The sequence below is a fragment of the Neofelis nebulosa genome, chromosome 8 (assembly GCF_028018385.1).
Source record: "Neofelis nebulosa isolate mNeoNeb1 chromosome 8, mNeoNeb1.pri, whole genome shotgun sequence".
Lineage (NCBI taxonomy): Eukaryota > Metazoa > Chordata > Mammalia > Carnivora > Felidae > Neofelis > Neofelis nebulosa.
Window position 1 is genome coordinate 107,600,592 of NC_080789.1, and position 22,472 is coordinate 107,623,063.

A 22,472-nucleotide genomic window follows, 5' to 3' on the forward strand; every position below is an offset into this window, starting at 1 on the left:
GATGGTAGGGATGGTGATGACAGTGGTGGTGGTGGAGATGGTGGTAATGATGGTACAGATGGTAATGGCAGTGGTGATGATAATGGTAGTGGTGTAGGTGGTGATGATGATGATAGTGATGGTGGTGGAGGTGATGATGGTGGTTATGATGATGATGGAGGTGGTGATGAAGGTGATTGTGATGATAATTGTAGTGGTGAAGGTGGTGGTGATCTTGGTGGGGGTAGTGATGGCAGTGGTAATGATGATGAGTGGAGGTGGTGGTATTGATGGTGGTGCTGATGATGGTATAGGTGGTGATGGTGGTGATGATGATGATTATGGTGGAGGTAGTCATGGTGATCATGGTGCAGGTGGTGATAATGATAATGGTGGTGGAGGTGGTGAGATGACAGACGTGGTGGTAGTGATGGTGATGGTGGTGATTTGAGAAGGAAAGGAAAGTGGGACTAAGAGGAATAAAGGGAAAGAAAGGACCTGCCCTTCCCATTTTACAAAGTGGTCATGTGACTCTGGGGCACCTGGATGGCTCAGTCAACTAAGAATCCAACTTCAGCTCAGGTCATGATCTCGCAGTTTGTGAGTTCAAGCCCCGTGTCAGTCTCTGTGCTGAGAGCCTGGAGCTTGTTTCAGATTCTGTGTGTCCCCCCCCCCACCTCTCTCTCTGCCCCTCTCCCACTCATGCTCTGTCTCTCTCTCTCTCTCTCTCTCATAAATAAATAAATAAATAAATAAATAAATAAATAAATAAAGGTCATGTGACTCAACGATAAAAATGTATGGAAAAGTGCCTTCTAAACTGTAAAGTACTACCTGATGAGTTATCACTGTGATGCTTACAACATGGTTCGCAAACCTCCGAAATCCGTGGGAGCACTGACTATCATCCTTCACCCTTGTCTGCCATAAGTGAAATAATTCACTTCAAGAGGCAAAGTGTTGTCAGGTTCCCAGAGACATGAGGGAAATGCTCACAGATAGGGCGCTGGGAGTTTCTTTAGACAGAATGGAACCTATTACTGTAGATCTAAGGACTAAGGAGGGAGCTAGGGAAAAAACATTTGGAAGACTTGGAACCCAGCAAACAGAGACGTTTTTGGTTTGGTCTTGTTTTTAATTTGCTTTGATAATAGAAAGCAGATGTGAGGACTAAGTCTCTAGTTTCTGTTGAAGAAGATCCAAAGAGGCACAGAAGTGAGTTGTGCTACCTTCTTAGAAGCCAGGAAAGGTGATGAGGCCAGGGCAAGGGAGGAAACAAGGAGAAGTAACAGGGCCAGTGCTGCTGGCCACTCCAGCAGCCCAGCAGGGCATCATGGAAACAAGCAGAGCCAGGACCTCAGTGGAGGATGCTCAAAGTCTTCAAGAGCAGGGACGTCCACTTCACAATGTGTGCAGAACACCTACTGTGTGCAGGTGCCGGGATGACAGTTATGACAGCAGCTACCATTTGAGTGATGACTCTGGTTTCTGCTTCTCATAATTACCACTATTCCCACTCTACTGTTAAGAAGCCAAAGTTTGGAAAGATTATGTAGCTGATCATGGAGAAACAATTTGATCCCAGGTGTGTCTGACTCCAAAGCCCTCTTTCCTCTGTCACTTTTCCTTTCATTTAAAGACACTTCTTAACCAAAGGTGACAAAGACACTTGCTTCTGCCCTGCAGGCCCTCTGCCCCTGGAGAGGAGAAACACATAGAAAACACACACATTGTGGTGAGTGCTATCATCTGAAGAAAAGGTGCTACAGCTGCGGGAGGGACTGATATTCCAGCCCACTGGGGGCAGAAGAGGCAAGGGAGGGTTGAGAGGTCCAGACAAGGTGATGACATTGGAGCTGGCTTAGATCTGAGAAGGAGTCTGTCAGGTAGAGAAAGGGGTGGGGCTTGTCAGGACAAGAAGAGAGTTGCATGTAAACAGCTTTTCTGGTGTGAATGTGGTGAGCCTTCTGGTGTGGCTAGAGCTCAGGGTGGTGGCTGAGGATGAGGCCAGAGGGGCAAGTGGGGTTGGACTGTGATAGACCTGGGGGCCAGGCGAAGGGGGCTACATTCCATTTTAAGGCAGAGGGGGGCTGTTGAAAGTTTTTACACAGTAAACCAGTGTAGATATCGATGAGAAGGGTTAGGAAGCTCCTTTAATATCCAACCAATGATGGAGGCCTAGATGGAGATGGGCAGTGGAGACAGGCAGAAAAGACAGGGTCCATTTCCCTGGGCCAGGTATTGGTCTGACTCCTCAAAAGAAGTGGACATTTATGAAGGTTTTGAGGCCATTCCTGCCCAACCCTCCATTTGGTAAATTACATTCTAGCCCACAGGTCACTAAGCAAATCCCCCATTGTCCCCAGGAGTAATTCAACCCTGATTGGTAATATCTGTCACCCTCTCCACTCCATTACCCCCAAAGAAAGGGTAATATCCCTGAGCCAGAGTGAACTTTTGGGAGAGGAAGGGACTGGCCATACTCTGACAGCCAGGGCTGCCCTGTTAAGGATGGGCCACCTTATAAGAAAACGACAGCGTGAGATGGAGGAGGTTGAAGGGAGGGACTCCTGCTGTGGGTAGGAGGCTGGCCCACATGCCATTTGGGCACTCCAAGAAGGTGACACAGGCAGCACCTGACAAAGGTTGACTGTTCCCTCTGTACTGATCACATGCTGAACACCAGATAAAGAACTTAAGCCAGCCAGTCTCTGCTCTATGGGGCATTACATTGAGAAGCCCGGCCTCAGAAGGGACCCAAGGATGGACAGAGATGCTGTCTTGGAGATAGAGGCAGTGAAGGGCCCAGGAGGAACAGACAGGCCAGCTCCCCAACATCTGAGATAGCCCGCTTGGTGCTCTGGAACTGTGCTGGGGCAGCTGAGGCAAGGCTGGCCTCCAGGTAGGAAGATGTGAACTTGAGAAATTAGTAAGTGGGTAAGTCTCTTCAACTTAGCATCATGGATAAGCATGGAAAAATAGTCCAGTTGGAGGAGAGTTTTTATTTTTGTTTTTTTAAACTGAACTACTATAAAACCAATGACACTGGCACACTTTTCAGCTCACTCAGCCTCAATTGCTACTTGCCCTCAATAAATAGATGAAATTTTTTTCAAAGCTGCTTTACTCTTAGACTATTAAGTGGTTTGTCCTGTCCCTCCTTCCTTTACTAGAAGTCCTGAGTGTTAAGGCTAGACTATTTGAACCACCAGGCACCTTCTAAATAAGGCTTCTATATAATGCCCTTGGGAAGGGCCTGCCCTCAAAGAATTGTGAAATTGAAGCAGTTATCTTCAGGGGCCTCCCACCTCCCTTCCCAGCCCCCTTCTTCCCAATCCAGGTGCCCCAGGCATCTGTCTAGGGTTTCACAAAAGACCACACTGTCAGCTTTCTGATAAACTAGTCCCTGTTAAGGTGAAGGCTGACACAGATTTAAACATGACCTCATATACTTTAGATGGAGACCTTTAAAAGTTGGAAAATTAAGATCCGAAGGAATGCTTGTCTTTTTTTTTACTACGGTAAAATATATATAAAATAAAATTTGCCATTCTAACCATTTTTAAGTGTACACTTCAGTGGCACTAATTATACTCCCAATGTTGTACACCCATTACCACTATCTATGTCCAAAGTTTTCCATGCCCTGAAACAGTTCTTCCCTCCCTCCACCTTCTGGTAACCTCATATCCACTTTCTGTCTCTCTGAATTTACCCATTTTAGACTTTTCACATAAGTGGAATCATACAATGTTTGCTCTTTCGTGACTGCCTTAGTTCACTTAGTATAATGCTTTCAAGGTTCATCCATATTGTAGCCTGTGTCAGAACTTTATTTCTTTTTATGGCTGACTAATATTCCATTGTATGAATATCCTTCATCCACTGATGGAAGAAAGGCTTCCTAATGGCTGAATTCTAGGCACCAGTAGAGACCCAAGGAGAGGGGAAGATTTGGAGATCCCTGCTACCAACCCTTGAGCCATGCCATCTGGGTGCCCACCAGCCCCTGATAGGTACAATAATCCAGGATTTCAGTCACCTCACAGACAGACAGCTGTCCTATAGTAGAAGGAGCACCAGACCAGCCATCAGGAAATGCAAATCCTCATCACATGAGGTAGATGTGTGGCCTTGGACAAGTCCTCTTATTTCTATATAATGAGGAGCTTGGGGCATGCGTGTCCTTTTATGAGGTCCTTCCAGCTTCTTATATTCTGTCAAGTCCCTCAGTGTCCTAAGAGACACTTGCAGTGCAGCAAGTGGTGTGGGGCAGAGCAGACACTCAGGAATGCTTGTGACCCTCGGAAGGAAGGAAGGAAGGAAGGAAGGAAGGAAGGAAGGAAGGAAGGAAGGAGAGGAGGGAGGGAGGGAGGGAGGGAGGGAGGAAGGAAGGAAGGAAGGAAGGAAGGAAGGAAGGAAGGAAGGAAGGAAGGAAGGAAGGAGAGGAGGGAGGGAGGAGAGAAGAACTGGAGGAACTAGGGTATTCCAGTTTATTTATCTCCCTTCATTAGAGATAGTCGGGAGGCTGTATTTAGAGGTCAGATTGAATGGTACTTAAGTTATGAAACAATCTGGAATATAAGGTGTGCTGCTTGGCTCATTATTATTGTGTTTCTTGTCTTTGCACCTTGTACTGAGATGGAATTATATGACTGGGCTTCTCATCAATTCTGTTTGGTGTAGAAATCTTGGCAGCTTCAATAAATACACTTGCATAAATTTAAGTGAATACACACAGGCTCTCTTTAGTATGAATTCTCACACCTTGGCTGTTATATAGCAGATATGAGCTGTACAGTGTTCAACATAGATGGTGGGCATCACCCAGCTGTGCCATACATGTGTGTGTGCAGAAATGTGCACACATGTATAGACATGGCAGGCTCTCCATGGTTGTCCTTGTCCAAGGAGCTCTACCCTGGCATGGCTTCTGTTCACAAGGAGTCTGTGTTCTCCTAAAGCATAAATATGAATAATCTCTTTACTGAAGTATCATTTTATTATTAAATCTATTTGTATTTATAGTGATCCTCAGAACAATGAGGAAAGGAACTCTTTGTTCCTTTCTATGTTTTGGAATTTGACTGTGCCTTAGGCAGAACTGCAAAGACACTAGGGATTGGCATCCTTACTTGCCATAGAATTGTGAAGAGACTTCGGAAGTCCTCTACTACTTTGGAATTCATGTTCAGAGTTCCAAGAAAAACAAACAAACAAAAAAGCACTGAGTCCTCCTCTCAAATAAAATCTCATGAAGAAACCAGCTTATAAAGACAATAAACATCTTCCAGGCTAGTCAGGAAGAGATGGCTACTTCTTTTTTGTGTGTAGTCTCTGTCCACACCCCATCATATTGGTTCTCTGGACTCTTTTGAACTGTCAGGATCTCTGGACAACTTTGCATGTGGGTTAAAATGGCACTGGTCTGGTTCAAGGTGGTGGTGGGGTCAGTGAGCAAAGCCCCATTTTCTCAGCCTTCCCTAGCCTGTAATTCCTCCCAAGCAGCACTGTGTAAGCCTAGGGCTCTCTGCAGCATTGCATTTTTTTGATGCTTAGCTAGTTCTTTTATAGATGAGACAGACCCAGCAAAGTAAAGTGACTTACCCAAAGACACACACAAAGCCAGTGGTACCAGAATCAAGATTATTACCATCAAAAGATAATTGAGTCTCTGTCCTATATAAGCTTATAATGTAGTTGAAAGATAGGATATGTGTACATGAAAAGATAAGTGGAAAACTAAGATAGCCTGTACTCACAAGTGTCTATTAGTTCCACAAGTGTTTAGAAGACATCATGGTTCCTGGGATCTGAGACTCTCTCTCCACTGAATTTTTCTAAATATTTCATACATGGATATTGCCATGGACCCCAGCTTCCAGTGGTAGCGCTGATAAATGAGCAGGGAAGAGAGGAAAGAAAGGGAAAAGAAGATGAAAATGGGAAGGAAATAATAAGGGGAAAGATAGGAAGATAGGATAGGAAGAGAAGGTGACAGGAAGAGAGGAAGACCAGAGCATCTGAAAGGCCGAAGTCATCACACCTGCCCCAGGCAGGTAGGACTTCACCCATACTTTGGGGGAGGGGTCCTGAAGGAGCCCTGGGACTCCATTCTAGTGGACTTCCATTCCGGCCTTGACGGTCAGAGAGTTTCCACACCATAGTTTCTGTGGTCCATCCTCTCTTCTCTTTGACCCTTTTCAGCCTCAACACAGAACAGTAGGAATGGAATCTTAGTCTGTTCCAGGCTGGCTCCCAAAGTTCCCGAGTTCCCAAAATCACATAAAAAAAGGGCGAGTTCACAAGCTGAATATTGTGCATTCTCAAAGAGCTCTGTGGCCCCTCAGGATTCAGGAGAACACACAGCTCTGGCTTCAGAATTCAGGCAGGAGGAGGGCTGTGAAGGAGTGTGTATTCACAGGACCAGAGATGCTGAGATATCAGTGCAGCAAGAGGATGGTTTCAGACAAACTTTTGCATTTCTCTACTCCATTCATTTTTGCCCTTAGATGTTTCTATGGCAACACAACATATGTTTTGAAAGGATCAACCAAGCTGTTTCACTTGTTTATATTTTTGTTTCTTTCTTTCTTGGGTTTGGGGTTGGGGTGGGAACAACTTTAAGGGCATTCATGCCCCTAAGGTCAGAAGGAATACAGTACAGCCACCAGAGCACACACACACTCAGCAGCACAGATGACTGCATTTCAGACACTGCAGCAGCAGGCACCTGCCCCTTCTCAGGATTCTTCATCCAGACGCCATCCTACTGGTCCCTGTATCCTTTTCAGTTCTATCTCAGATCTTTAAACAACTTAGCATGAGGACTCTGACCCAGTTGTGTCTTTGAGAGATAAACAGGAACCAGTGAGATCTCTGGCACCCAAGAAGGCAAGATGAGATGAATGGGCATTTGGACCTAGGGTCAGGAAATCTGGTTTCCCATCTTCAGCATTTACCTCCCTGGCTGGGATCTTATCAGCATCCCGGTTTTTCAAATGAGGAGGTTGATTAGATACCCTCTAAGATTCTTTGTATCTCTCCAACACCATGGCTTTAAGCAGAATCCTGTAACTTGTGCCAAAGGGGTGCATTCCCATAATGTGAAAGCACTTTCCTGGGATGAGATTGCCCCTTATGGAGAGGGGTTCCGGCCTCATCTCCCCTCTCTATAGCCTGCACACTTTCCCAGGGCAACCTCATCCAGGCCTCCCCTGACAGCCAAACTCCTTCTGAACCCCCATTCTGTATGTCTGATGACCAGTAGTCCCAACTAAATGTCCCACAAATGCTTTAATTCAGCAAGTCCAGAACTGCTGTCTCTCCCCTCATGTCCCCCTCTGCAGTGAGAGGCATCACCATCCACAGTCACTCAAGTTAGAAACCTCAGGGAGGGGGGCAGTGCATTTCTTTCACTGCCTCTTCCCCCAACCCCTATATGCAACCAGAAACCAAATTACATCCTTCTGTCTCTAAAACCTACCTACCTACTTCTCACCAATCCCAATGCCTGACCCATGATCTCTACATGGGTCACCTCCCCCCAAATCCTCCCACCCTATCACCACCCTCCTTACATAGACCAGTGCCAGACTACAATACACATCTAACCCCATCATTCACTATCTCCTCAGTGTAGAATTCAAGCATGCAGGTGTAGCCACAAAACCCCTGGTCATCTTCCTCCTACCAACCTCTCCAGCCCCACTTCCTCTTAGCCTTCACTCCAGCCAATCAGATGCCTGTATTACCTGCGGCTCTACACACACACACACACACACACACACACACACACACACCTTACACAAGTTTCCTCAGGTTGCACTGTGCCCTTTTGTAACATGCTTTCAACACTGTCCTAATAGATATTTTAACCCCCAAATCACCTAATTTTAAAAGACCAGAGGCTCCCACATACTACTATTGGTTCCTGGGTCATCTCCCCCACCCCATGCAGCCACATCCCCAGACCAACCTTATGATGCTGTAATGGGTAGTAAGTAAAACACAAGTCTGCCCCTGAGGTGCTCGTTAATTCTGGATTCTCCATCCCCTTCCCACAGCTACTGCCTGATCAGGACCTTCATCAGCACATGAGCCAGTGGTTCTTAAACTTTTGGGTGCCTCGGAAACACCTAGAATTGTCTGCAATGCACATTTCCAGGCTCCATAGCCAGGACATCTATTTTAGTAGGTCTGGATAGGGCCCAGAATTCTGCATTTTTAAACTTTGCAACTTCAAACTGCTTCACCCAAAGCTGGACGCAGTGAGGCTGGCACTCACTCCAAGTCTAGTGCATCAGGAAAAAAATGGATGTGAGCACAGGCACATGTGTGGTCAGGCCTCTCCCCACAGAGCTATCCATTAGGCTACTAATGTCCCTGGTCTTGGAGCCCCCTCCCAGCAGGCAAGGCAGGAGGGGGTGTGCCTTCCCAGGTGATGCCCCCTCTCCACAGTGTGGGTGAGACCTGGAGGTCTTTGGTGAGCTCTGTCTGATCCAACAGAGGATGGGAAGATAGGTCCGAGGGTTCTGAGCCTAGCGCCTATTGGAGCCTGTAATCAGGCTTTCAACCTGTGGCTGAATGCTATGTGGACTGGTGTTTTGTGGCTCCAGTGTGAGATGAGCTGAGGCTCCTGCAGAGGCGAGCAGTGGAGCATGAAGGCATCCAGGCAGCCTTTGCCTGGTGGGGGCCATTAAGGCTATGCACTGGGAACAAGGTTATGGGAGAAAGCAATTAGTGGTGAGGGAAGCCAGTGAATCAGCACAGAGTCGGCTCGCTCTAATTGAGCCAAAGAGTTTGTCCTGTTACGTGTGGGCTCCCAGGGACAGGAGCTTCATCCTTAAATGCAAAGCCTTTCTTCAAGATGGCAGAGAGAGGAAAAAGACTACCTCCCACCCTTGAAAAAACAACTGAGCCTTTTCCCTTCACTGCCCCACCCCAGTGCCTGCCTCCATCCTAGAAATGCTGATTTTCTTGACTGACCTGGTCTGTGTCTTTGGACAAAGATTTTTTTTATTTTCTCAAGAAAGACAGAGACTTCAAATTCAGGGTCAGTGTATATGAGCAGATTGGCTCTGTTTGAGCTGCTGTTAGATTTTCAGTGTCTCAACTTCTTTGTGGTTGTGTTTCTGTCCTGTCATTTTGGAGACCTTGATTAGCATACTCTCCAAGGCAGCTTCTGTTATCCTCAGGATTTGTCACCTCAGTATTGTAATACACTGTTCTTGTGGTCCTGTTTCCTCCTTTCTGAGCTGTGTCCTCTGTCCTGACATCATTTCCCTCTAGATCAAGACATTATGAGGTCTCTTCTGAGAAATGAAACATTCACTGATGAACTAAATAAGATGTTTCTCCAAAATGTGTAATTTTTCCACCACCCTAATATTTGCATTTTAACAGGGGGCATTTGAAGACTAAAAAAAAAAAAAAAAAAAAAAAAAAAACCTTAATGCCCAGTGGATTGGAGCTCTAAGGTTGAAACAGACTGTGGAGTTGGTAATCTGGTTTGGGGGTCCCACCCAGTGTCCCCCTACATCCTACCACAGGGGGAGCAGCATTCTTCTCCACCTGCTTGTGTGCTCTACTGGTTCAGAAGTTACAAACACCCCAATCTAATGACTATTTTCCTCTCTCTTCTATTTTTGTTTCCTAGGAACGAGTGGAATATCTCTTCCTCATAATTTTTACTGTGGAAGCATTTTTAAAAGTAATAGCCTATGGACTTCTCTTTCACCCCAACGCTTACCTCCGCAATGGCTGGAATTTACTAGATTTTATAATTGTGGTTGTAGGGTAAGTATAACTACCTTTCTCTATTCCCTCCCCTTACCCCTTACCATCAACCAATGCATATCTCCTTTTCCTTCTGTATTTGTATCTCTTTTTGGTTTGGTCACAGTAGCACTGGGCTCTAGGCAAGATGAGAGGATCTATTAAAAGTCACTTTGAATTCAGACTTTCTTCAAAGGGAAAAGAGCTCTTACCTAGGAACACCTCCTTCACACATGCACATGCTCACACATGTGCACTCATGTGCACAGACACATACAGGAGTGGAATCTGAGTGCTTTTAATGAAACTCAGGGTCCTCCATGCAGCTGAGTCCTCTGCTTAAGGTCTTTTATTCTGTCTCCAACAACATCTGGCCCAACACCTCTTCAGACTGGTTCCCCTGCCACATCCCTGAGCAGGGTTAGTCCAGCCTGCCTGTGAGCATGGCGGTGGGGCGAGGCTGGCACACACCGTCCTGTAGATGCCTGCTCTCACCTCTTCAGTGGGCCTTGTCCAGGGTCCCAGGAAACAGGCTGCTCAAGATAAAAGGGTGAGGAGAAAGCAGAGAACTATGAAGGGCCAAGGTCGTGGGTGACCCAACTAGAGCCAAAAACGCCTTTCCCTAGAGGGATGCTTTGCTGTGGCAAAAGGTGAAGCAAAGTCAATATATGCCTTTAAAAAAAAAATAAAGCAATGTAAGCAATTGTAAATAAAATTTAGAAGTGATGATCTCCTTATCAAGGAATTAGTAACTTTGCAAAAAGATTCTTTATGAAATATTTGGGTTTTTAAATATTTATTTATTTTTGAGAGAGTGCAAGTCAGGGAGGGGCAGAGAGAGGGGGACAGAGGATCTGAAGGAGGCTCTGCATGGACAGGCTGACAGCAGTGAGCCCGATGTGGAGCTCGAACTCACGAACCGTGAGATCGTGACCTGAGCTGAAGTCGGATGCTCAACTGACTGAGCCACCCAGGTGCCTGTCTATGAAATGTTTGTCCCTAAACAGGCCTGCATGTGCTATGCAAAATATTTACTAAGACACAGTTCATGAAGTTCCAACCACTCATCTATTTTGTGAGGGGAGGGCACCTTTACAGCAGATCCTACTTGAGGAACAAGCTGGCTTCTTTGAACTGATCTGCTATTACTCTGAACCCAGAGAGTGGTCACATAGTGGCCACCTTGCATTTTTACTCCCTTGGAGTTCTGACAGGCTTCAGTGTCAGTGTCAAGGTCAATATGTCATCAGGCTCATATCCCAGGAGCCTATTTTTGATTGATGCCATTTGTGCCATCCCAGTGAAGACATAGGTCCTTCTGGACTCCTCCATAGCACTCACTGCTCATTCTCTCATGGGACTGACTGGTCTTTCCTGCAAGAAATAACAAGAGAAAATCAAGATCATTTAGAAGTTATTTCCTTGTCTCTGGCCATCTGGATGGCTATTTGGGTTGTTTGGAACTGTTTTAGGGGTTTTCTTTGTTGTCTTTTTTTTGTGCAGCCTATGAATGACACACTTTGGCCACATTAACATCAGGGCTATTTGGGTGACATGAGAAGCACCAAAGTTCTTGGAGGATTTGCCAGGAATAGATCTGGCTCCAGAGGACTCAGAGTGAGGATGCAGCTCTAAGAGATCTTGCTGCTTTTGTTCATGCCAGGATAAACAAAGAAGAACTGAACAAACACCTTGCATTAACTCAAAGCCATAGCAAAGGCCTTTGAGGTGCCTTGTTCCAAATGCCCCTAAATCCCTTCAAATTCAGTGTCTTTCTCTAGGCCTCAGGCCCCAGAGGACCTTTCACACATAGAAAAGAGCCCCAGGAATGAGATTTATCAGGAGTTGAGGGTGCCTGCAGGGACCAACTTTGTTTAAGCAGAGAAGCTACATGTTCTTGTCATGTTTATGGAAATGAGTTAGAGTTGAGTGCATACAGCGCTCTGCCCCCTTCATGGCCCTACCTACAGCATGGGAGGTGGAAACAAGAGGCACAGGGCAGACCTCAAAAGGGAGCCCTGGGGAGGCCTTTTCATGCAGTTGCACACTTGGTGACACTTGCTCCTCTTTTGCTGGGTTGGACCCTCGCCTTGCTGTTCCTCCCCATAAGCACAGAGGGCAGACTTTTTGTGGAGTCAGCCCAGGTTTCAGTCACATCTTCCTGGGGTCTAGGCCATGAGGCTGATGAAGAGGCCCTCTTCAAAAAGATCAGAGGAGGACACTTGTTGGGATGTGCACTGGGTGTTGTATGGAAACCAATTTGACAATAAATCATATTTTAAAACAAAACAAAACAAAACAAAACAAAAAGATGCCTCTGGTAGATTGTTTAGGCCACAGAAGTTATGATGCTGGTGGTTGCTGAGCCTGTGGTTCACTATGACCCTCTGGGCTTTTTCCCCATTGATCTCACACATGGACATATTTGACACCTAGTTTCTCTTCTCCAAGGGCAGTGGTCCCATGGGGCTCTCTGTCTAATCTAAATCTCAGCCTCGGGCACCTGGCTGGCTCAGTTGGCAAGTGTTCGACACTTGATTTCAGCTCAGGTCATGATCTCGTGGTCGTGGGATTGAGCCCTGTGCTGGCCTCCATGCTGGGCTTGGAGCCTGCTTAGGATTCTCTCTCTCTCTCTCTCTCTCTCTCTCTCTCTCTCTCTCTCTTTCTCTCTCTCTCATTCTCTCTCTCTCTCTGCACTTCCTCCACTCATGCTCTCTCTCTCAAAAATAAATAAACCTTAAATCAATCAACCAATCAATCAATCTATCTCTGCCCATTCTTCTAACTGGAAAAATCACACACACACACACACACACACACACACACACACACACACACACACAGCATAGCTCAACCACCTCTTTCATCTGTACCTTCTTTTCCTGCCCTTTTTATAACATTAAATGGATATCCCTCTGCTTTCCTTATGTCTCCTGGGAAGTATCTACTCCCTGGGCTCCTCATCTGCAGCTACTTAGGGGAAGGTTTCTTCTGCCCTTCTACGATCAGAAGGGGGTCTGCCTGGCCCTGGAGACAGGTGGGTGTGCCTGCCTGCTCCCTGAGTGCCAGGCTAAGAGCTGCTCTCTCATTTCTGCATTGCCATGCTGGGGTCCTGGGACAAGAGGCATTTCCTTCCCCCCCACAAGCCGGTCACATTTCCTTCCCAAAGTGGAAGAGTTTCCTTGGTACAGTGGGGAGATGGGCCTACTAAATGAAAGTGGGGAGGACTTCAGAGGCCTCTCCCTACCCAACCCAGGGACCTCGGGATCTTCACTAGATCCCCTGCTCAAGACACTCTACTCCAGCCACAGGGGCTTTTGCTCCTGTCTTCCTCCCAATATGGTGGCCCTGCTCTTCTGACTCACTGGGCCCTCTAGAGCCTCATTGTTCTCTTTTAAAAAGCTCCAATGTCCAGCTAGGAAACTGCCAGACACAACACCTGGAGAATTCTGCCCCCACCCCTGACCAAGCATCCACATCTGAACCCAGCCCTTAGGGACAGGTAGGCACAAAGCAGTGGTTTGGGCTTTACAGTGCCTAATCAAGGAAAACACACCAGTCCCTACAAGCCAAGAACACCTCCTAGACCCATTCCTGAATTTTCTACCCCTTAAAAATTAAAATCAGGCACTTAATAAAGTGTCTGCATCAAGTTGGGGCAGGGAAAAGAGAAAAAAGTTGTCTAACCTCTGTTCCCTTCGATGAATAATATTTTGTGAACAACTTGTACTCTAATAAGCATATTGCTTTCTTCCAGGAAATACTAGGAACCAAATCTGGTTTGGATTTAGAATGCTGTTTGACAAACTTGCAAACTAGTCTCCATTTTCTAAGATTTCAGTAATCTAAACTTCAGTGGAAAGAACATTTCTCTGCAGAGAAAGAAGCCCGCTCCCCTCATCCTGGCAACTCTGCCTGGGGTTCAGGATGTCACCAGCTAACATATGACACCATCAAATTGCCAAGCTGAGCTGAAAGAATCACAGGACCAAGAAAGACTTTAGATGTGGTCTAGTCAGTGTTGTCAAACTTTTTAGCTGCAGAACCCATTGTTAAAGCCTTACTCAAAGGCCCATGAAAGCCACTCTGTTCCAGCCACTTTTCTCTGGCCTTGCTGTCCAAGATATCCCCAGGGGATCCATGGAGCACAGTTTGGAAATCCTTAATCTAGACCAACTCCCTCAATTGCTGGGCCCTGCCTGGATTTGAGTTTCTTCAAAGCTAGGCCCCTAGCTGCAGCCTCCCCTGTTTTCAGATCTAGTTCCCTGGGGCATGAGTCATTTAAGGAGCTCAAGCCTATTCCTCAAGAACAAAGTTGCCCTGGTCTTCAGTTCAGGCCAGATGTGGGGACCCAGTCTGATACCTGGGCTTCCCCCTGACCCCAGGCCATGACTCAGCACACACTCTACTGACAGTGAATTGGTGGTCGTCTCTAGTACAAAGGACAGAAATTGCCCTGTGTGTCTTTTCTTTCCCCTAATTTTCTTGGTCACCACAAAAAGCCCAAGATTCCAGGTTCCCATTCCCACATGGTTCTCTGCATCTTCTGACCCCTTCTCCCTCTCCATCCCGCTGAAACCTTTCCACTGTGCCCTCTGCTCCCCACAAGCCATCGCCCATTCAGGTGTCAGCAAACATTTTCTATAAAGGGCAACATGCTCATTTTCAGCTTGCAAACCACGTACTCTTTGTCCCAACTATTCAACTTTAGTGAGAAAATAGCAATAGACAACAGCAATATATAAACGATGGGTGTAGTTGAACTCCAACAAAACTTCATTTACAGAGCAGATGGCCCAAGTGCTGCCCTAAACCCTCAGCTTTGTCTCTGGCCTCTCATTTAACTCCCTGACTCCCCCCAAGAGTCCTGCCTCCCTTGCATTCTCTCAAGAGATTGCCACTCTCTCCCAAATGCCTTATTCTACAACCCGGAGGTCAGGAGAAGGGCCCTGTGTTTCTCTTATTTCTGCTTTCAGATGGCTACCCCTCCCCTTCCCTAGCAACTTCCAGTTTTAATGTGTGTGATCAGACCCTTCTACTCCTACTTCTCCTTATGGGATCCTCTGTAGGCCTCTATGGGACTCTATTCCTTGAAGACATGAGCTCTTGGTTCATTCCCATTCTCTCCAAACTTAGTATTGCTACTGCCCCTCCAGTAGCTTCTTGGTTCCTTGATATCTTCCCCACCCAGCGACCCTGACTCCATCCTGACTCCAGCTGCACACTCCCATGGTTATAGCCACTATCCCTGCCATAAGTAATAACTGAGCCCTCCCCCATAATGTCAAACCAAACATCCCACTCTGTAAACAATACCACCCATATTTCCAGCTTATTCCCTCTTGCACTTTGACCCTGACAATGTATTCACCCTGTCCCATTCTCTCTGTTCCTCCACCCATTGTGTCCAGTCCTCCTTTTAACCAGCTTAAATGCCCAGCCTATCATAATCTCTCACTACCATGAACAGTCAACTTCCTCATTTTTCTATTCATCTACCTTGCTCATTTGGAAAAACACCAACCACAGTCAAATACAACTAGATGGAGATCCATCTGGTACCTGAAGCTATGCCATTGAAAGGGGTAGAGAAACTTAAAGCTGAGCTAATGGGTTTCACTTTACATTCATGACCACCAACTTCAAATAGGTCCTTGATGATATCTGGCAATCCTACTACATGTGCCTTCCTCATTCACTCTTTGCTTTCTTTGGTGATTCTTTTATACCTTTGCCTCACCCTTCAAACTTCCAGTACCCACTCCTCATTTGCATTTTCAGCTGATGACCTTGCTCCCTGTTTCCCTGAGAAAACAGGTGCAATCAGGATAACATCTGTACCGCTATAATGTGCCCTCCTACTAGAACCATGATAAACCATCCCTTCTCCTATCTACGGCCAATACCCCTCAGGGTACATGATATACCTTCCTGCCTACTGAAGGGTATCAATCCTTCCAGTAATTATTCCCTCACTTCTGCATTGCCAGATCACCTGTCTCTGTTACATAACTCCCATCACATATAAAAATGCTGCTGTATCTCCCATTTAAAAGCAAACACTACTTAGGGCACCTGGGTGGCTCAGTCGGTTGAGCATCCGACTTCGGTTCAGGTCATGATCTCACGATTTGTGAGTTGCAGCCCCGCATCAGGCTCTGTGCTGACAGCTTGGAGCCTGGAGCCTGCTTCAGATTCTGTGTCTCCATCTCTGCCCCTCCTCTGCTCATGCCTCTGTCTCTCTCTCTCTGTTTCTCTCAAAAGTAAATAAACATTTAAAAAAAAATTAAAGCAAACACAACTCTCTTGATTCCACACCCTCTCCTGTAACCATCTTTTTTCTTCTACCACCTTTGACAGCAAAGCTCGTTAGAAGGGTTGTCTATACTGTAGCCACCAGCCACATGGCCACTCAGCACTAATCTAGAAAGTTTCAATTACATATATGGCTCAAATTTGTGGCTTGCATTATAGTTGTGTTAGAGCTGTCTCAAACTTTTCTTGCTGTCTTCTCTTGAACCCATATCTATTAGACATTGTCCCCATCACTCCACCAAACAGATGTTTCAAAGTCTAAGTGGTCTGCATGTTACTAAAGCCAGTGGTCAGTTTCCCGTCCTTATATCCGCAGCACAAAACCAGTTTCTATGCTATCATTTATTTGTGCCCAGTTTAAATCAAAAGGGAATTGTTAGGAGTAAGAAAGTAAGTGGGGAGGAAAGAGGTTGCGGTTCCTGGCCACGTGAGGGCAGGCTTTAGGAATCCTGGAGTGGGGAGAGGACACCACAAAGGGACAGAGGCACTACTGCAAACTTTAGTGGCTTTACACTTCTATGCAGGCCACCTAGCTTATACAAAGCCATTTGTGTTCATGCACAGCTTTATGACTACAAATGGCCTGCCTATCCCCTCTCAGACCTTTCTAGACAGTGGATATGTCCCTTGGGTGATACCCACACTGAGGGAATGTCATCTTATGATGGTCACAGTCCCTTCCCCCCACACACCTTGGCACTGGTTCCCAGGCTGGAGGCACCTGCGAACTCTGCTGTCCCAGGCTTCCTTCAGAGAATTCAGAGTCTGACAGCTCCTTCTCCTCTTCTTCTCTTCTAGGCTTTTTAGTGCAATTTTAGAACAAGCCACCAAAGCCGACGGTGCAAATGCTCTAGGAGGGAAAGGAGCTGGATTTGATGTGAAGGCACTGAGGGCATTCCGCGTGCTGCGCCCCTTGCGGCTGGTGTCTGGAGTCCCAAGTAAGTAAAGCCATTATTCTTGTTTACAGTGTTATCTTGTCACCACCCTCTGCTTTCTTTTGCTGAATTGCCGGGAGCACTTTGCAAAGAAAACTGATTTCATATAAATAGAGAGGGCTTTTCTTAAATGAATTCCTTTGCTTTAAAGAACCTAACTCTGATATGAGTCCATTAAGACACACTGTGGTCCCAGCTCCTCTAAACACCTGGAAAAAATCCACAGCAGTCACGCAGCCAAACGAAGACAGCCTACAACAGAGAAAGCAATCCCTTGGCCATCTGAGCAATCCCCTCAAGGCCCTGGGCTGGGAATTAAAATACATTTTCAGCAAAGGAGCCAGGTGAGCAGAGAAGGCTAATCCCCAAGGCTCGCAAGGTATTTTAGCCTATGAGATTATCTCTACTTTCTGTATTTTTCCAAAGAACAATCTGAAAAGCATCAGTGGATGTCCAAAAAAGTTCTGTTTGCCATTTCTCTCAACCCTTTCCTTCTTTCATGTCAAATGGGACATTTCTGGTTTCAGAAGCCCTATTTATGGACAGGCTACCTGTCTTTGTAGAACTGGTTTTGCCAGAGGGTGGAGGGTGTTTAGCTCTCTGAATCAAGCAAAAGGGCTTCAGAGAGATATTGTCTATTGTGTATCTGGATAGCAGTCACCTGGACAGCTCCTCTTCAAGCTCTTCCTCCAGAAGCCTATACCACCATGGATGAGCCCCAGGCAACTAACACAGCAGCTTCGGGCACCCAGCTTTGCTCCAGCAAAGCCCAGCCCAAGTTGTTCCTTGGGGTTAAGTGAGCTTTCCAAGAGCTCCTCTTTCCACTCCTCCTTGATGAGTTGGTGGGATCTGAGCACAATTGTGGACTTGTGTGCCGAGATTTTTCCCTCTCAAGTCAGCTCCATCATCTAACCCATAACTCAAAGGTAAAGGAGGTCCCTAGGACTGGGCTGAAATCAGACTAGCTTAGAGATGGGAGCAGGGAACAGGAAAACAAAGAGGTCCTCTGAACACAACCTTTACCATACAAGTGTGAAGGACCTTATAGTAACCTGTTCAATTCTTTCTGTACATGCACAGAAGAGTGAAAAGATCTTCCCAAAGTAACTTAAGTAGCCAACAACAGAGCAGGACTAGAACCAGGTCTCCTGATTTCCAAACCAGCTCTCTTTCCCACCATACATACAACTTCTTGTAAAGGATTAACTAGTATATAACTCTTGATTGTCTTAGACTTTTACACATATACTTGGTCCCTTGAATTACATTCTAAGCCCTGGAAGCCCAGAATTCTGCCTTATATTATCTCTGATTCCTGCACAATGTCTACAGTGGTCTCGGTACAAGGTAGAGGAATTTACTGGATAACTGAAGGTAAGAGTTAGACTATTTTCTTTGCAGTGGGACCTCCTAAGTAAGGTTTGTGGCCTGTCTTAAATTCAAAAGTGAACATGGAGTTAAGCCACACAAACACGTTTAGAGCTGAGTCTTTCTACTTAACCATTATAGGGTATCTAGGAATGGAAATAGTATCCAGTTGACTCTTGAACAATGTGGAGGTTAGGTGTGCTGACATTTACCTTGTGCAGTTGAAAATCCACATAAAACTTTTGACTCCCCCCAAAACTTCACTGCTAATAACCTGTTGACCGGAAGTCTTTTGATAACATACACAGTTAACACATGTTTTGTATGTTATATATATTATAAACTGTATTCATACAATGAAATAAGCTAGGGAAAAGAAACTGTTATTAAGAAAATCATATGGGAGCACCTGGGTGGCTCGTCAGTTAAGTGTCTGACTCTTGATTTCGGCTCAGGTCATGATTTCATTGCTCATGGGTTCGAGCCCTGCATTGGGCTCTGCACTGACACTGTGGAGCCTACTTGAGATGGTCTCTCTCCCTCTCTCTCTGCCCCTCCCCCACTCATGCTGTATTTCTCTCTCAAAAAATAAATAAACTTTTTAAAAAAATCATATGGAGGGGCACCTGAGTGGCTCAGTTGGTCGAGCATCTGACTCTTGATTTTGGCTCAGGTCATGATCCCAGAGTCATGGGATCAAGCCCTGAGTTGCATTCCTCACTGAGCGTGGAGCCTACTTAAGATACTCTCTCTAGGGGCGCCTGGTTGGCTCAGTCAGTTGAGCGTCCGACTTTGGCTCAGGTCATGATCTCGCAGTCTGTGAGCTCGAGCCCTGCGTTGGGCTCTGTGCTGACAGCTCAGAGCCTGGAGCCGGCTTCGGATTCTGTGTCTCCCTCTCTGTCTTCCCCTCCCCCACTCATGCTCTGTCTCTCTCTCTCTGTCAAAAATAAATAAACATTAAAAAAATTTAAAAAAAAAAAGATACTCTCTCTAGAATCATGAAAGCAGGAGGGGAAAAAAAGTCCCTCACATACAAGGGAAGACAGATCAGGTTTGCAGCAGACCTATCCACAGAAACTTGGCAGGCCAGAAAGGAGTGGCAGTATGCTGAATCAGAAAAATATGCAGCCAGCAAGGCTGTCATTCAAAATAGAAGGAGAGGTAAAAAGTTTCCCAGACAAACAAAAATTAAAGGAGTTTGTGACCACTAAACCAGCCCTGCAAGAAATTTTAAGGGCAACTCTCTGAGGGGAGAAAAGATGAAAATATATAAATAAATAAATAGATAAATAAATAAATAAATAAATACCCAAAGCAACAAAAGATTAGAAAGGACCAGAGAACACCACCAGAAGCTCCAACTCTACAAGCATCATGATGGCAATAAATTCATATCTTTCAATACTCACTCTAAACGTCAATGGAATCAATGCTCCAATCAAAAGACATACAGTAACAGAATGGATAAGAAAACAAGATCTATCTATATGCTGGTTACAAGGGACCCACTTTAGACCTAAAGACACCTTCAGATTGAAAATAAGGCTGGGGCGCCTGGGTGGTGCAGTCGGTTAAGCATCTGACTTCAGCCAGGTCACGATCTCGCGGTCTGTGAGTTCGAGCCCCGCGTCAGGCTCCGGGCTGATGGCTCGGAGCCTGGAGCCTGTTTCCGATTCTGTGTCTCCCTCTCTCTCTGACCCTCTCCCATTCATGCTCTGTCTCTCTCTGTCCCAAAAAAAATAAATAAAAAACGTTGAAAAAAAAAATTTTTTTAAAAAGAAAATAAGGGGATGGAGAACCATCTATCATGCTAATGGTCAACAAAAGAAAGCTGGTGTAGCCATACTTATATCAGATAATCTAGACTTTAAAATAAAGACTGTATCAACAGATGCAGAAGGGCATTATATCATAATCAAGGGGTCTATAGACCAATGAGATCTAACAATTGTAAACATTTGTCTGCCAAATGTGATAGCATCCTAATATATAAGTCAATTAATCACAAACATAAAGAAACTCTTCAATAGAGATACCATAATAGTAGGAGACTTCAACACCCCACTCACAGCAATGGACAGATCATCTGATCAAAAAATCAACAAGGAAACAATGGCCTTGAATGACACACTGGACCAGATGGACTTAACAGATATATTCAGAACATTTCATCCTAAAGCAGCAGAATATACATTCTTCTCCAGTACACATGGAACATTCTCCAGAATAGACCACATACTGGGACACAAACCAGCCCTCAGCAAGTACAAAAAAATCGAGATCATACTGTGCATATTTTCAGACAACAACGCTATGAAACTCGAAATCAACCACAAGAAAAAATTTAGAAAGGCAACAAATACTTGGAGACTGAAGAACACCCTACTAAAGAATGAATGGGCTAACCAAGCAGTTAAAGAGGAAATTAAAAAGTATCTGGAAGTCAATGAAAATGATAACACCACAATCCAAAACCTCTGGGATGCAACAAAGGCGGTCATAAGAGGAAAGTATATAGCAATCCAGGCCTTCCTAAAGAAGGAAGAAAGATCTTAGATATACAACCTAACCTTCCACCTTAAACATCTGGGAAAAGAACAGCAAATAAAACCCAAAAACAGAAGAATACAGGAAATAATAAAGATTAGAGCAGAAATTAATGCTATCGAAACCAAAAAAACAGTAGAACAGATCGATGAAACCAGAAGCTGGTTCTTCGAAAGAATTAACAAAGTTGATAAACCACTAGCCAGTTTGATCAAAAAGAAAAAGGAAAGGACCCAAATAAATAAAATCAAGAATGTAAGGGGAGAGATCACAACCAACACAACAGAAATAAAAACAATAATAAGAGAATATTATGAGCAATTACATGCCAATAATATGGGCAATCTGGAAGAAATGGACAAATTCCTAGAAACATATACACTACCAAAACTGAAACAGGAAGAAATAGAAAATTTGAACAGACCCATAACCAGTAAGGAAATTGAATTAATAATCAAAAATCTGCCAAAAAATAAGAGTCCAGGGCCAGATGGCTTTCCAGGGGAATTCTACCAAACATTTAAGGAAGAGTTAACACCTATTCTCTTGAAAGTGTTCCAAAAATTAGAAATGGAAGGAAAACTTCCAAACTCTTTCTATGAAGCCAGCATTACCTTGATTCCAAAACCAGACAGAGACCCCACTAAAAAGGAGAACTATAGACCAATTTCCCTGATGAACATGGATGCAAAAATCCTCAACAAGATATTAGCCAACTGGATCCAACAATACATTAAAAAAATTATTCATCATGACCAAGTGGAGATTGGGATGCAGGGCTGGTTCAATATCTACAAAAACAATTAACGTGATTTATCACATCAATAAAAGAAAGGACAAGAACCATATGATCCTCTCAATAGATGCAGAGAAAGCATTTGACAAAATACAGCATCCTTTCTTGATAAAAACCCTCAAGAAAGTAGGGATAGAAGGAGCATACCTCGAGATCATAAAAGCCATATATGAACGACCCAACACTAATATCATCCTCAATGGGGAAAAACGGAGAACTTTCCCCCTAAGGTCAGGAACAAGACAGGGATGTCCACTCTCGCCACTGTTATTCAACATAGTATCAGAAGACTTAGCCTCTGCAATCAGACAACACAAAGCAATAAAAGACATCCAAATCGGCCAGGAGGAGGTCAAACTTTCACTCTTCGCAGATGACATGATACTGCATATGGAAAACCCAAGAGATTCCACCAAAAAACTGCTAGAACTGATTCATGAATTCAGCAAAGTTCCAGGATATAAAATCAACGCACAGAAATTGGTTGCATTCCTATACACCAACAATGAAGTGACAGAAAGAGAAATCAAGGAATCAATCCCATTTACAGTTGCACAAAAAAACATAAAATACCTAGGAATAAATCTAACCAAAGAGGTGAAAAATCTATACACTGAAAACTATAGAAAGCTTGTGAAATAAATTGAAGGAGACACAAAAAAATGGGAAAAGATTCCATGCTCCTGGAGAGGAAGAACCAATATTGTTAAAATGTCGATACTACCCAAAGCAATCTACATGTTCAATGCAATCCC

At 44.9% G+C, this 22,472-nt stretch overlaps 1 protein-coding gene across 50 annotated transcripts in view; it reads left to right on the top strand.

Annotated features, from left to right (window-relative positions):
* The window catches only part of CACNA1C (calcium voltage-gated channel subunit alpha1 C), a 752,159-nt gene that overhangs the window by 488,703 nt on the left and 240,984 nt on the right, over positions 1 to 22,472 (top strand). For all 50 annotated transcript variants that reach the window (XM_058744174.1, XM_058744178.1, XM_058744176.1 and 47 more), the window contains exons 4-5: positions 9,638 to 9,777; positions 16,870 to 17,009. In XM_058744174.1, the coding sequence (XP_058600157.1) occupies positions 9,638 to 9,777; positions 16,870 to 17,009 (280 nt within the window). The remainder of the gene's footprint in view (positions 1 to 9,637; positions 9,778 to 16,869; positions 17,010 to 22,472) is intronic.